At 38.6% G+C, this 16,481-nt stretch overlaps 1 protein-coding gene and 1 long non-coding RNA gene across 5 annotated transcripts in view; one reads left to right on the plus strand and one right to left on the minus strand.

Annotated features, from left to right (window-relative positions):
- Positions 1–532: 532 nt before the first annotated feature.
- CD274 (CD274 molecule) overlaps positions 533–16,481 on the minus strand; it is a 29,957-nt gene continuing 14,008 nt past the window's right edge. For 3 of the 4 annotated variants that reach the window (XM_072761482.1, XM_026001626.2, XM_072761476.1), the window contains 6 exons: positions 16,220–16,285; positions 14,787–15,128; positions 8,179–8,463; positions 5,984–6,091; positions 4,201–4,260; positions 533–3,214 (listed from right to left, as the gene is read on the minus strand). In XM_072761482.1, the coding sequence (XP_072617583.1) occupies positions 3,192–3,214; positions 4,201–4,260; positions 5,984–6,091; positions 8,179–8,463; positions 14,787–15,128; positions 16,220–16,271 (870 nt within the window). In that variant the 5' untranslated portion in view covers positions 16,272–16,285 and the 3' untranslated portion in view covers positions 533–3,191. The remainder of the gene's footprint in view (positions 3,215–4,200; positions 4,261–5,983; positions 6,092–8,178; positions 8,464–14,786; positions 15,129–16,219; positions 16,286–16,481) is intronic. The other variant, XM_072761487.1, reaches the window with a different exon arrangement.
- On the plus strand, positions 660–9,467 carry LOC140599366 (uncharacterized). Its single transcript, XR_012002167.1, has 3 exons — positions 660–789; positions 3,945–4,135; positions 6,568–9,467. It is a non-coding gene; the product is annotated as an uncharacterized lncRNA (long non-coding RNA).

Genomic DNA, 16,481 nt, shown 5'->3' on the forward strand with positions numbered 1-16,481 from the left:
TGTTTGACTTCAAACTAGAAATTTTTATGGCCCCACCCTAGACCAGGCCTCAAGCCTCTCCTTGGTTTCATGTTCGATGTCTCACTTCCTTTTCAGAATGTGAATTCTGGAATACATCCAGCTTTATAGGCGCTAGGTTGCATATCCACGTTTACTGATCTGAGAAGAGTCCTCTCTGTGAGGAAAGCCCCTTTGTTTCCTTAGAGCTGTTTTGGGGACCACTCCTTCTCTCTCACCCTCCCTCCTGCAGATCTTCAATTTGTACAACACGATTTTGACTCTTTTCTTGGTATTGTCCTCAAAGAAACTACAGAGTAAGAGAGAATGAAAGTTTTCAATGCGTTCTTTTGAAAAAATTACTTTTTTTTTGTATTTTTTCATTGCACAGAACTAAGAGTAGGCTGCATAAACAGCAGCCATGAAGTGAAGAACTAGGAAGATAGCTGAGATATCCCCCATAACTTTTCCCACCGGGACATTAAACTGGCTGTGGTTTTATGAGGCCTAGAAAACAAGACAATGGACATGGTGGTGCACCAAGGAACAAAATAAATAAAAATATTTTATTAAATTAATGCAGATGTAAACAATGACAATTAAAATGTAGAACTAAGTATCATTTCTGCCTATGTCATTTAGAGTAAAACACAAGACAAGAGGATAAAGTGCCTGACAAATTCAACACCACAAAGAGGAATGGAGTAAGCTCAGTCAGAATCCTTCCTTGTACTTCACAAAGGATGTTGTCATGCAAACGAGGGACACCGTACAAATGAACATGTACAAAAGGTAACAATGAGTTCTGTTAGAGGCTCTGTTTCTTCAGCTTTGCCAAGTGGCAAAACGAAGGTTTTCTTTGTCAATAACCCAGGTAAATGGCCAAGAGAGAAGGAAGACACAGGACCTCCTGGGAGGCACATGAACCTCAAAGCCTTTGAAAAGCAACGTCTTCGATCTATGTAGTGATGAGAACTGGTGGGACTCAGAGGTTCAGGCACAGCTCATGACCTTTTTTAGCACAGGTGAGAGTCAAGGTACACTACTGGAATTTCCAAAAACAAAAAAAAACACCCATGTAATTTCACAACTGCAATATCAAAATCTAGTTTTCACTCAAGAGAAAACAGATAGGAAAAAAACCACAAGTTCCATACAGGATTCTGTCGAACAGAACTGGTAAGAAGTCCGTCGTTAGGACTAGGTTGAGCCAGTGTACCCTGGAGAACCCAAGCATCTCACTTTGAGAAACACAAAATAAACCAAATCCAAACTCAGTCATGGAGCAAGCACTCAACAAATGCTGGTTGTTCAAATGTCAATGAAGCACATACTTAGTATGTAGTAAGTCTTATAAAAGTAATAACAGGCTATGGAAAAGCTAATCTAGAAATAAACCAGACCCAGTGCCTGACTTCTGGGAACTTCACATTTGTTCCAATGGCACCATAAGAAGTAATATATTAAATAAGAATAGCCAAGTGCACAGCAGGTGAATAGTGTGTTACCATTTATGCAAAAAAGAGGAAGAAATAAAAAATATACTTTTTATATGTATTTCTACATACATTCCTAGAATATCTTTAGAAGACTATAGAACAAAAGGCAAGAGTTGGTTGCTTCTGGAAAGGAAAACCAGGTATCTAGGAGGATGGAATGGGGACTTTTTAATGTCTCCTCTTGGACTTTCTGAATTTTGAATCATGGAAAGGTATGAATTCAAACTTCAATTGCACATATATATATATATATAAAAAGAACCACTGAGCAATACTAACACCATATACATAAGTGTCAGATTGCATGGCAAAGGCAAATAAATCAGATGTAAATATAATAATAGAAAAGGCATTCGAGAGCTACTTTCCACAATTTTTTAAAAACACTGACTTATCTCCTAAACTAAAATCACTTTGATTAAAATGTATTTTCGACTTGCAAGGAACACACTGACGAAATGCCCTGGGGGGTATGCCCCCCCCCCTTTGGGAGCCTTTCTAGATTCTCCTCTTCATGCCATCATTCTCCTCCAACACCTTATATTATGACACTGCACTATACTGAAATGATGAATTCTCTTATCAGTCTCCCCCATGATACTGTGAGCTCCTGGGGGGAGAGGTACTTTGTCTTGCTTAGTCACCACCTGGCATAGTGACATGGCTGCTTCCTAAATGTTTGCTGAATGAATGAATTTCTTAAAGCAAAACACAGCTCTAGGCTGTATTCTAAAGGCAGGGGGCGGGGTACAGTTGTGGACATCCAGGGTCTGCTATTTACTCTCTCAGGCAAGTTACTCGATCTCTTCTCGCTCTCCACTGTGAAATGATACGGTAAGAGTTCCTACCACAACACAGTTGTCCTAGGCATTAAACGAGATTCTGTGTAGGATCCCACACAGTGGTTTACACTGATATTTAAAATGGAACAGATACTGCAGTAACATATATTACCTTCAGGTCTGAGAAGATAATTAGGGTCAACCAAAGTACTGGAGGGTTAAATAAGGCAACGAATATCCTATAGAAATCATGGGTCTGTTCTCCTTGCTTCCCATGTCCTGGCGGCTGTGGAGGATACCAAACATCTTATAAATACTACACATTTTATTGAACACACACAACTCACTAAGCAGTAAATGTAGTTTTGTGACAAAATTTTAACTTCTACTACAATGTGTCTTCCAAAGAAATCACTCACAACCACACTCACACGACAAGACTCCAAAGACTCAAAATAAATAGAAATAACATCCTTAAATACTGTTGCAACACGGGGACCTTCAGTCACACAGACGACAAGTAGAGACGTTGAGCGAAGGCAAAGTGCACTTCTGCAGGAACTGACACATTAAATCAGGGAATCTCAACTTGTTTTCCTAGGATGAGCGATGGACGGTTCATGGGGAGGTTCATCTTCCAGAAGTGTCCTTCCTTTCTTTTGTAGGTGCCTGTGATTCTCCCAGTCGTTTTGAAGTGCCAAAGTCTCCTTGAAGGCTACCCCTTTTACTCTTTAATACTTTGTTCTCCTCCTCTTCTCTCCCACCTTCCACTGGTCACCACTTGGGCCTTCTGAGCCCTATGTCGCCAGCAGCTTGCCTGGCCCTCTGCACTGCTCTGGTCATGAGTAGCTCTGCTGAACTCAAACCACAGGCCGAGAATCCCTGCTTTAAGATCAGGAGTTTCCATGCTTGATTATGTCTCTTCAAATTGTATATCTAGAGAACAATAATGACAGACATAACTCATATTTCCTAGATGATATAATAAATTTGCATATTTACACAATTATCTTTATATAACAAAGGAGGACCAACCACCTGGCTTGCCCATGTTTGTTCTGGCTTTGAAAACTGAGACTCTCATATCCTGAAAAACCCCTTAATTCCGGGCAAATGTAGACAAGTGGTTGGTCACCCCTAGGACACTCCAAACAACATTCACTACTTAGTTTTACAAAACAGTTGAGTGGAATTGACCACATAATGAAACCTGCTTGAGCTCATTCAAATTAATTAGATCACTTTAAATTAGCACTGGTTGTGAAGTTTGGTTTCTAACAGCATTAAAAAGAATTAGAAATCTTAACATAACTTTCTTCTTAGTTCAATTAGCTGGGTGAGGTCTTTCTGACCTTTTATAAATGTAGACATTGGTGGTGAAATTAATTTAAGTGGATAGGTTAAGAGTAAGGTTCTATGGTCAGGCTAGTGGGCTCCAAAGCCTGATTTTTGTCAGGCATGTGTTCTTGGGCAATTTGATGTATTTTCCTGACCCTCTGTTTTCTCTAGTATAACATGGGAAATATCCTAGTATTTATCTCTTTGATTTGGTGGGGAGATTAACCTAGGCACTGCATATGAAGCAGCTAACACAGTGCCTGCTACTCACGTTTTATCTATCTACCTATCACTCACCCATGTAAGTCAATGTGTTCTCCTTTTGCAGGGAGGTGTTAGATGTTGAGCTATAAATCTAGCAGACAGAAGCTGCCTCCTCTCCCCATCCTCAAAGCTCTCAGGATGCTACACTCCAGGCCATCTCTAAATCTCCTCGGGCTATGGGAGGAGTTCTCATCTTACAGTCGTGAGGCAGTTCTAACAGCCAGCATTCCTTAAAGTGAGAAGAGTTTATGGCTGGTAAGTTATAGCTAACTTTTTGTTTCTTTTTCTTTCAATCTCCTAACCCCTGCTAATATTCTCACCATTTCGTTTCTTTGAGTTCCTATCTCGGGTGCAACATTTTTCCACATCCATCATTCTCCCTTGAGGGGAAAAAAAAAGGTCATTTTTATTCCCATGTAAAACAACTCTACATCCATCCCACATAGTGACTCAGTTTAAATTCCAAGTTCCTATGAAACATTTTTAATCCTCTAGGAAATCTGGTTAGATTTCTGAATTAATTACATGGGTTCCAACCTCTTAGGTCAATTCAATAGTTTAGGGCATAGGCTTTTGCTCCTAGGTTTTATTTTATTTTTATGTTTATTTATTTTTTTAGTAATCTCTACACCCAATGTAGGGCTCGAAGCCACGACCACAAGATCAAGAGTCACATGCTATTCTGACTGAGCCAGCCAGGTGTCCCACTCTGAGATTTTCTTTAGGAGTATACACCTTTATTCTCCATTCTTCCCTCAGAGATAGACCATATCCTCAGAGATAGTACCAGTATCTTGAGGTACTATATTATACATTAGTTTTCTAGCCATTCATAATGCCAACTAATTATTTTTCATGGGAAAATACTCAAAATGCAAGTTGGCAACAGTCATGTCCTTGGACAAATCAACTCCATCTCAGGATCATCATATCATTGAAAACTGATCCTTCTCTTCTGGCTAATAGTCTCAGTTCTGTTAAATACCTGTTCTTTAGAAAGAGCTGACCTCCACTCAACCACATGGCTTTCCCAGATCCACCCATCTTATTACGGGGCTGTGGGGAACTTTTCAACCACTGCTGGAATTCCCTTCCATCTTCTACTTCCCTCTTTGATCTCAGATAACTTTACACACACAATCATCTTTGGATCCCCTGGTTAGATTTCTCAAAGTATTGGGGAAATGTCTACTTTGAATCATCTCAGAATGGGAGGAAATTATTTGAATAGACTCATTTTCCTGGATTTTAATTGTTCCCATGGGCAAAGAGAGAGGTAAATACATGCAAATTATTTTGAAAACTACATAGCACCCTCAGCCAGAAGTCTTGTAAAATATTCTATGGTAAAAGCATCACCACTCTACAGGAAAAAAAAAAAAAAAAAAGAATCTATTTTTTTATTCCTTAGGGTGCCCGGAAACCAGCTCAATATAACAATGCAACTAATAATGCAAGATTCACATTCAATTGACACTGATAGGTGTTATAGCTTTTCCTCCCCTATTCTAAGTGTGTGGTTATTTGCATGATAGAAAGAAATGGTGTAATGCTTGGTCTTCTTCACCTTATGTACACACCCATTCTTCCACCTCTCACCCACATACACATGATCTTCACCGAGCAACCCTGCTCAGCTTCACTGTCATTGCTAGTCAACAGTGGAATGTCTTTGCCACCTTGCAAATCAATTCAAGGTTTCCCTGAAGCCATGTTCCAACTGTCATCTCCTTAGAAATGCTATTACAAGTGTTCACTGCCACTTTCCAACATAAGCGATGCTGTACAATAGTGAAATGAGCAGGATGAAGAAGATAATCCACAGTTTCACATGGTAGCATAACTGAAACCCACTTTGCATAATTGAAAGTTGACCCAGGAAGGGAATGCTAATAGGAAGGCAGCATTTTATACATTAGTGTTTCCTGGCTGGGCCACCACTAGCATTTTGGGTAGGAGAGCTCCCTGAGACATGGGACTGACCTGCACATTACAGAATATTGAGCATCCCTGGCTCTGCCTATAAGTGCCAAAGTGACAACAGTGGCACTCCCGTACATTTCCCCACATGCCCAGTGGAGACCATTGCAATAAAGAAAATACCATGTTTTTTTAGACAGAAAGTGACTGCCAGGACTACACCAAGAAGCAACAGGAAAGGTCCCAGAATCACGAAATGAGTCCTCTTGCTTGTTGGAACAGGCAGTAGTTCTGAAAAACAAAAGGAAATAAAAAGAAATGAAAGGTGAGATTTTGATGGGAAGGGGACAAGAGAATAATCATCTTTGAAGTTTAATTTAGGCTAGCTTTGGGTTACAAAAAGTTCCTGGCCAGCGAGCAGCTGGAGTGGTGAGATACTTCTGATAGGAAAATGGGAACAGCGTAGAAGAGTGACACAGCTCAGGCTTTGGGCAGATGGGCCACTCACTAACTTTGGTCTCTCAGGCAAATCTTCTAACTGGCTTACAAAATGGAAATGATAATAAATTGATCATGCTTACCACAGGTAGTTGCTGCTCAGTCCTAAATGAGAGGTCCAATGATCTCCCTGGCATTCTTTAATATAGAAGCTAGCAGTCTACTGTAAAGATGGCACATGAAGGCCAACTGGCACTGCCAAGAATTTCTACCTCCTCGTATACATGGCCATGATTGAGGGCCATCGCTCACTATCTTCTCTTTCCCAGTTTGAACATCTTGGGACATCTGATCATTGGTACTTCTCGGCAATCTGTCTTGGCTCCATGCAGGAAGAATAGCACGAAGATGCTCAGAGACTGCTAACTCCCACCTCTCTCCATTGGTCCTGATCCCTGACTACCTCATTCAAGCTCTGAAGTAAAAACAGTGGTCAACCGCCCATCCACTAGCAGTTTACAGCTTACAAAGCCCATTTACATTCTTTTTATTTCAATATCAGAATAAGTTCAGTTAGGTATGCAAAATATTTTTTTAAAAATCCGAGGTTATAGATGAGGAAACAGACCCCAAGCAATTAGGTGAATTACTAAGTCTTCCCACAAATAATTTGTCATAAAACAACTTTTAAGTGGCAGGAACCCACAAATGCAGCCCCTACTGAAGTGACTCACAACCCAGTGAGAACATCTCTAAGTTTCTAAATGTTTTTTCACTCTTTTCATTCATGGGACCATCTTGTATTGCTTTTCCTTGCCACCCAATTTCTATTCTTTTTTTTTTTTTAAGATTATTTGTTTATTCATTCATGAGAGACACAGAGAGAGAAGAAGACATAGGCAGAGGGAGAAGCAGGCTCCCTGTGGGGAGCCCGATGTGGGACTCGATCCTGGACCTGGGGATCACGCCCTGAGCCGAAGGCAGATACTCAACCATTCATTGAGCCACCCAGGCATCCCTCCACCCACTTTCTCAGTTGTTTTTTCTGAAGCATCTGAAGCTTTACTGGCAACATCATTGAGAAGTGCTTCTCAGAACACCTCTGTTATGTTAACATCATGCTCTTCTGCCTTACTTTCTCTAAAGGTCTCAGCCTCTCATCACTCTGTATCCCACCTTACCCACTCTGGTAGGGTAGTAAGAAAAAAAGTAATTGAGTCTATGCAGGGAAGAGTCTCAAATCATTTTCATACACTGTAGCTCACTGGCGCCTACAATAACCTTGCCTGGTAGGTTATAACTGTTATAACTAGGGAAAATGAAGCGCTCAGAAGTTGAGTGGCTTATGCAGAGACCAGAGCCTTTCATCTTACACACTAAGTTGACTGCTTTGGGTTGAAATGTCAAAAAAAAAAAATGAAATGTCACAGTCTATCTTGGGGGTACAGTTGACAGACGGGGACAATGGATCTTTCCTATTTAGAGTAAGAGAAAAGTATGTTCTATTCGCTTGCTACCCCAGAAACCCTGGAAAGAAAGGAGCAGCTTTGATGTGCTCGGATCTGGATTCCTGAAACACTGCCTGAGCTGTCTTCCTCTGGGGTACTCCCCCAGGTCCCCCTGCCACAAAAGCATTTCCTACACGGGATGGGATTGCCTTATCTGTTTATCTGTTTCCTGGAGAGTGTCAACAGTGTCTAACTTTTCTATGAGCCCCTGATGCCTGGCACATAGGGCATATCCAGTAAAATATTTGCTGAATGTTCATTAAATAGCAATATGACTTGGATGAATGGGGATAAGGAATCATTTTGTAAATACAGTGTCATTCATGCATTCACTTATTTAACAAACGATGGATGCCTAAAATGAACATGCATCATGCTAGAGTCCAGGGAACAGCAGTAGGCACATTTGTATTGAGGCATTCAGAATATTACCTGGGATGACCAACTCGGCAGTATTGTTTTCCTCAGGACCTGATCTTTGAAAAGTGCAGTAGAAAATCTCATTAGCTGTTGCATTGATGTTCAGCGTGCTGGTCACATTGAAAAGCTTCTCCTCCCTATTGGAATTAGTGATGGTGGTTTTGCCACTCAGGACTCGGTGGTCACTGCTTGTCCAGATGACTTCAGCCTCAGGGTAACCCTCAGCCTGACACATTAGTTCATGTTCAGAGGTGACAGGATCCACAGAAATTCTTTGGCTGATGTTGCGGTACGGGGCTAGATCATGAGCAAAAAGAAGTCAGGGCTTTCACTTAGGACAAAATTAGGCATGTGGCTTGATGTCGTCTACATTAGGAAAAGTATCAATTCAGGTGGGTTCTCAAGAGAAATAAGCTGATGTTCAGATGTCTCAGCAGTGAGGAACCTCTATTCTGCTTCAACTCGCCCATTCATAGTTGGGCTACATTTGAGCTCAAAGGAACAATTACCTACCTTGCTATGAAAACCATATTGCTATTTTTATCAAGCTCCAAGTAAACACATAGGTTAAAGAGAATTGTCATCTCTAAACCAATAGTCTTTCTATCCAAATACAAAATATGTCTGCCATTTGTTCAAGTCTCTGTATCTTTCTCATAAAGCTTTATAGCTTTTACATAGGGCTAACCCATTTCTTCTTAAATTTATTCCTGGATATTTTCTTTTTGTTATTGTAATGCTGTTTTCGTAACATGAACCTTTCCAGCTGGCCAGCACAGTTTCCTTAGACTTTATTTAATAATCAGAAAAGCAAAAAATAATAATAATAATAATAATCAGAAAAGCTGATTCTCACATGCCATTCACTTTTTCAACTATGGGTCAATGATCAGAAATTCGGTATGAAAAGGGTATGAAGTATAGTATCATTGTAAAAACTGATACGTGTTCCTGGATAATACTATTTAAAGTTTATTTTTTACCTCAGAATAGTTTTAAGGTTTCCAGATAAGTGGCAAAGATAGTACAGAGTCCCCACATACCTATCACCCAATTACCTTCTATTGTTAGCATCTTGTATTACCATGGTGCATTTGTCATACTAAGGAACCAATGTTTATATAGTACTATTAACTGTACTTTGCTCACACTTTGCTCCATTTCACTTGTTTTTCCTTAATGTCCTTTTTTCTATTCCAGGATCTCATCTAGAATACCACATTATAATACTTACTTTTTGAACTTTTTATACTGGCTATTTGAATAAATCATTTAAATAATTATTATACTTAAGAAAGAAAGTTTGAATTTTATTTTATTTTTTTTAATTTTTATTTATTTATGATAGTTACACAAAGAGAGAGAGGCAGAGACATAGGCAGAGGGAGAAGCAGGCTCCATGCACCGGGAGCCCGACGTGAGATTCGATCCCGGGTCTCCAGGATCACGCCCTGGGACAAAGGCAGGCGCCAAACTGCTGCGCCACCCAGGGATCCCCAAGGAAGTTTGAATTTTAGATCATCAATTAGAATTTAACTCTTTGGTTTGGGCCCTTTTAGGATTAAGATACCACATGTACTACTTTAGTAGATTATTTAGTGCATTTACATCACCTAAGATCTTTATTCATTTTATTCATTACAAGCATGGTAACATGTCGTTCTTCTCTTGGTATAATCTTTATTTCACTCACAGAGACTTAATATGAAACAGCCAGTAGTAAACAAAACTGAAATAATGATGTGATGTTTTTGTGCTTGCAAGTCAATGAAATGGCCAAAAGAAACAGTAGAAATCAACATGATTATAATTTCAAAACACATAAATAATGGTTCTCATGAACCATGAGGATTTGAGTCCTCAACCTTGTATCTGTTATGTTTAAGAATCTTTTTGAAAAATATGATTATACTTCCTGAAACAATATTACCATGATAGGGTCTAGTTTACATAGCACAGAACTTGATTTCTGGGCCATTTAGTTTTCAAGACTAAAATCACAGGTAATAGTAAAGTATTAAAGGTAAAATATTTGTTTTACTCTTGTAACTTTTAATGGAATGATAAAGGAGAACGTTGCTTTATCCCTAAGCATGTGTATAAATGTGGTCTGCCCCTCAGAGCCTAATAAAATGAGTGGAATGGTTCTACTCATTGACCAGATATCCACTACACTAATCTCTTTAGTAGGGTAAATGTGTTGGGGTATAGGAAGCAAAAAATTAGAACTTCCATTTAAATATATTTTAATTGTAATAGTTAAGAAATAATCTAAGCTTCATAAACTTTACTATTGGACACTGGGCCTCATTTTTTTTTTTAAGATTTTATTTATTTATTCATGAGAGACAGAGAGAGAGAGAGAGCGAGGCAGAGACACAGGCAGAGGGAGAAGCCAAGCTCCATGCAGGGAGCCTGAAATGGGACTCGATCCCAGGTCTCCAGAATCATCCCCTGGGCTGAAGGCGGTGCTAAACCGCTAAACCACCCGGGCTGCCCTGGGCCTCACTTTTTATGCCTCATGAGGGTCTTATGGGAAGAAGTAAATTTTATAAGACCAAAGGGAAAACAGTGACTCCTTTGGGCTTATTACAGATTTCCAGATTCTCTTATCTAGTTTTAACTAGACTAACCTGCTCACAAAATGAACAAAAAAGTAAAAGTTTTCCCATAAAGAAACTGAGGATGGAATACTAATACTTCAAGCACAAAACACAAGGAAGTGGCAGGAGGGACACTTTTTACCTCTTTATGACACTTTCTGAAGTTAAAACAAGAAGCACATAATTGGACCTGATAAGGTGGTGGTTTAAAAACCCTCAAGATTTTACATAATGCTGCTATAGATATTGGGGTGCATGTGTCCCTCTGAATTAGTATTTTTATATTCTTTGGGGAAGTATCTAGTAGTGCAATTCCTGGATCTTTTTTTAACTTTTTGAGGAACCTCCATAGTATTTTCCTACAACAGCCAAATTATGGAAACAGCCCATTTATCCATCAACTGATGAATGGATAAAGAAAATGTGGTATGTATGTGTATACACACACACACACATACACACACACACGAATATTACTCAGCCATAAAAAAGAACGAACTCTTTTTTATTTGCAAGATGTGGATGCAGCTAGAGAGTACAATATTAAGTGAAATAAGTCAGTCAAAAAAGGCAAAAACCATATTCCTCACTCATATGTGGAATTTAAGAAACAAAACAAATAAACATAGGGAAAAAAAGAGGCAAACCAATAAACAGATTCTTAACTGTAGAGAATAAACTGATGATTACCAGAGGGGTGGTGGGTGGAGGGATGGGGAATAAAGAATGTACTTGTGATGAGAAGCAGGTATTGTATGCAAGTGCTGAATTCCTAAATAGTACACCTGAAACTAAAAACAAAAAAATACCAAAACCTCAAGATTGTCAAGATCATCTGCCTTTGTTAACAACGAATTTAACCTTGAAGTATCAGCTAATGATAGTAAATCATAGTTAACAAGGCATTAAAATATAATTAAATTTTTATTTCATCCTTTAAAAATGTCTGTCTTTATACATTTATAAAATGTTCAGTGCATTAGGCTGAACCATATGAAGTCAGTGTTGTTCAACTTCATTTACCTTTTAAAAATGTCAATTTCTTATGCTATATCCTTTTATCAGCATAAGTATATCCTTTCTAACTATACACACACACAAATATACACATATTAACTAACATGCTTTACTGATGGAGTAGGTCATCAAACACATGTGTAGACTCCTGGTTTACTAGATATAGAGCACACACATGCTAATCGAATGGTCACATCAAGATCAAGAAAAGCTCACTGTAGTTTTGAAGTCAATATATAACTTCATACACACTCTGGAGGTATAAATACAGAAAGTAAAACCTGGTTGTTAGGGACACAGACTCCAGAACTAGATTACCTGAGTTCAGAACCTGGCTTTACCACTTAATAGCTGAGTAAACTTAGGTAAATTAGTTAATTTCTTTGGGTCTCAATTTTCTCCTTCATAAAATGAGAATAACACCACACACGTCATTGAATCTAAGATGCCATCTACTAAAAGATGCACTTAGATCCAGAGATAGTAAAATGTGAAAAACCTGCATCTTAGACATAATGAATCCCTTACCCCATAGAGTCATTTGAGGATTAAATGAAGAGGACAGGCAAAATGCTTAGGACAGGTTCCTGGCAAACAGTAAGTACTACATGAATGTTAGTTACTATTATGATAACTACTAGAGCTGTTCCTCCTCCTCTTCTTACTACTACCATGTAAGTGTACTCATGTAATACTCTTCAGAAAGTACTGACTGTTCCTCATGAACAGACTTGGAAATAAAATTTCACATATTCAAACCTGTTCATCTTTCAAAATTGTTAGCCTCATCCTATTTGAGGAAATATTTCATTTATTCATTCAAAAAATATTTTTTTTGTGTTCCCTTGTCAAACTCCTCCTGTATGCCCAGTCCTGGGATCTAGCACTGAATAAAACAGACCAAAATCTCTGTCTTTGTGGAGTACATATTCAAGAAAGAGGAGAGAGATAATGAACAAAACAGGTGCATTCATATGTGTTAGATAGGCATGAAAAGCTTACGTGATACATTAGATACTATAGAAAAAAATCTAAACAAGTCTGGTTGGTGAATTTAGGGGAGAGTTGGGGTTGGTAGGGAAAGATAACAGTTAATCCTTGGCTCATATAAACAAATAAGCTTTGTCAGGAAAACTATGCAATACTTTGGTCTTTTAGTTGCCTAATCCCATTTATGGTCCTTGCTATTAGGTTAAATGATTAAGGAAAAACAACATTCTCAATTGAAAGTCAGATACCTGAGAGTATGTATGGTATTTAAACTGATAAACACGAAAGATGTAATAATACCCAGAGTGATAATAATAATTGAGTTAATCCAAAACTAAATTTGCATTTTAGTTTTGAAATGCTTCACCTATAAAACCCCATGGTGAGTAAACTCCCTGTGGGGAAGCTGTATTACCACATGTTTGCAGTGATGGGAAGAGAAGCATTACTGTGAAATCATTTGCATATAGGGGCGGCTCAGGAATTGTACTTCCTTGAGTTGTTAAAGCTCATGCAAGAGGACCATTGCCACTGGTAACACTGCCTCAATGCAAGTAAAGCATGGTGGTGGCCTTTCTCTCAGGGTAGTTCAACTCAACACCCAAGACCATTGTGTGCAGATGACAACAAGATGGATTGGGACTAGGATGCCAATTTAGTAATTTATAATATAAAATGGAATGGTCAAAACAAATCAGACCCTCAAGTCTGGCTGGTCATCTGCTTTGCTCTATCAGGAACCCCTTCTTGGAAAAAACATCAGTGCAAAAGGTTTCCAACTGTGTTGAACCATAACAAAAGAAATCACAGATCAACAAAGGAAATTAGAGCCCAGAGGACCAGAAAGAACAACCTTCCTTGCTACAGGACAGCTGTATGATTTTTTTTTTTTCATAGTACTGATTTTCAGATTGAAGGCAGGCCAGGAATGCAAAGAACAATGAGTGATGACTGGATTCTGGTCACATACTTAAAGGTCATCATGTAAACAAAAGAAGCAGGCAGATAATCTCAAAACTATGGCTTGAGAGGGCAGGTATCAGCTCAGTATCAGAAAATAATTTCAAAACGCTATGGAAGGGAGGTCCAAGTGACAGAGCGTCATTGTGGAAAGTATGTGAGCAGAAGATCCCTTATGGGGATTTCTGTTTCTTGGGAGTTTGGACTAGCCACTCTTACTTGGGATCCTTTCACCTTTCAATTCTATGAATCTTAACAGTAAAAGTAGAAGGGTCAGTGAAGGTGTTTTCCTTATCTAATGACAACACAAAACTTTGAACACAGGTGACCTGATGACATATTTGTGGGTCAGTACCTGGGAATTTGATACTCACAGTTCCTCTACAACACTCCAAGATAACAGTGGTGTAGATTTTCAAGATGAATATATATGCCCAGTGAGCATAGTTTATACTGTCTCTGAAGAAGAATAGTTTCCTTTACGTTTGGTATTATTTTTTGCCTTTATAGATGACTTCAAGTCTTTTTGAATGTGAACCTCACAATGGGGTTTGTTTTTACTGTATTAATTTGGAGTTGACAGAGTTATAAAGAAAGGAAAATGATGGCAGACTTAATCACATTTTTAAAAAAATTATAGTTGAATAAAAAAATTCCTGGAGGGACACACAAATAGTAGCTACTATCTTTATATGCCACAGAAGATGGGAGAAGGACACTCTGTAATTCATGTTATTCCCTTCCATGGTATCTGAATTATTTGCAAGTACACGTATTACTTTCATAATAATAAAAAAGTAGAGACTAAGAATTTATTTTTAAGAGAACTGAATATACTGTGGAACATGGCCCCACCATGTCTGGCTCTGGATCTCCAGGGACTGCTATATAGGAAGTGTTTGTGAAACGCTCATTGGATGAGTGTGTGAATGAAAGGATGAGCAGATTACCACAGTGGAGAACAAGGTGGACTTCCAAGAAGAAAAAGTTCCCAGTACTGGGGTATGGTCTTAATAAAGATTGGCCCTCTTTACCTGCATTTACTCTTACCATGAACTTTCAAAGTAATCCGCTTGTAGTCAGCACCGCCATAGCCAATCAAGCAGCAGTAAACCCCTGCATCCTGCAATCTCACATCTGTGATCTGAAGCGCAGCCTTCCCCAAGAAGAGCTGGTCCTTCAATAGCTGAGCCCTCTGGCTGTAGCTGCTGTGCTGAACTTTCAGGTCTTCCTTTCCATTCACAAATTGAATAATTTTTTTATCCTCCATTTCCCAGTAGACGATTAGTGCAAACAAGTTTAACTGTTTTTCCACCGGGAATTTGCATTCCATTGTCACATTGCCACCATACTCTACCACATACAGGTCCTTAGCAACTGTGATTGTAAATGCTGAAGAGAAAGACAACCAAGCTTCAGAAGATGAGAAACTCCTCAAAAAACTTACATATTAAATGCAGGGTTTACAAACACTTTATCTGGTCACTTATATGATAATTATGTTTAAGGATTTACTTCCCTAAAATATCTATTTTATCTAGTGGCTTTGGAACATGTTTTGGAACCCTGGATCTCATCTCTAAGTTAGAATAATACGATCCACTATGCGGCACCTGAGTGGCTCAGTTGGTTAATCATTTGTGGCTCAGGTCATGATCTCTGGGTTCTGGGATAGAGCACCACATCACTGGGCTCCCTGCTCAGTGGGACGTCTGCCTCTCCCTCTCCCCCTCCCCTCCCCACTGCTCATGTGTGCTCTCTCTTTCAAATAAATAAAATTTAAAATAAATAAATAAATAAAATGCACTAAACAAGTTGCTGTTTCTTAACCAAATCATAAAAATACATTACTGTAGAAACATTACATGGTGATGGGGTACTTATAACCAGTAAGACTGTTTCATGTGGATATCCCCACAGTGTCCTTTGGTTAGACACCCTAGTTGCCTTCTATATAGTCTGAATGATCGATTCCAATAGTACTCTCTTCTTATTGCCCTAAAACCCTTGATCAGCTGTCTGGCCAGAGGTATATGGGTATGGAGATTTAGGGAAGGTCTCAAGAGATAGTACTATGTTACCCTGACATTTTCTAATGCACACTATAATTATTCCATAGGATATCCACATTGGGAAAAGCCAGTCACAGAGCAAGGTGGAAAGAATGTTCCTGTTCTTGTTTAAAATAAATGAATAAAAGTATATGCATGGACCATTTCCCCAGATAATTTCAGTAATTAGCCCTGGGAGATGGATAACAGGTAATGGATAAATAGATAATGGATTAATTTTCTTTCTTTCAGCTTGACCATAATCCCTATATATCTTTGTCCAGTGAAATGGGTTCATGAACTACAGAAGGAAAACGAATGATCTCTGTATAAAAAAAATTACATCTATTTTAAATAATTATTTTAGTTTTTAACTTATGGTTAAAATATTTAAAATATAGAACCTAATGAAAGGGGGATTTGGTGTCTTACCTTTTAGCAAATGGCAGTAGGCCATGAATGTAAAGACACTAAACATTCTCATCGTTCTGGAGTGACCTAATTATGGAAAATGCAAAAAGAAAAATGTTTTACTTACTTATTTATTTATTTATTTATTTATTTATAAAGATTTTTTTAAATAATATTTTTTAAGATTTTATTTATGGGGATCCCTGGGTGGCGCAGCGGTTTGGCGCCTGCCTTTGGCCCAGGGCGCGATCCTGGAGACCCGGGATCGAATCCCACATCAGGC

This window comes from Vulpes vulpes, chromosome 1 (genome assembly GCF_048418805.1).
Source record: "Vulpes vulpes isolate BD-2025 chromosome 1, VulVul3, whole genome shotgun sequence".
In the NCBI taxonomy this organism is placed as follows: Eukaryota; Metazoa; Chordata; class Mammalia; order Carnivora; family Canidae; genus Vulpes; species Vulpes vulpes.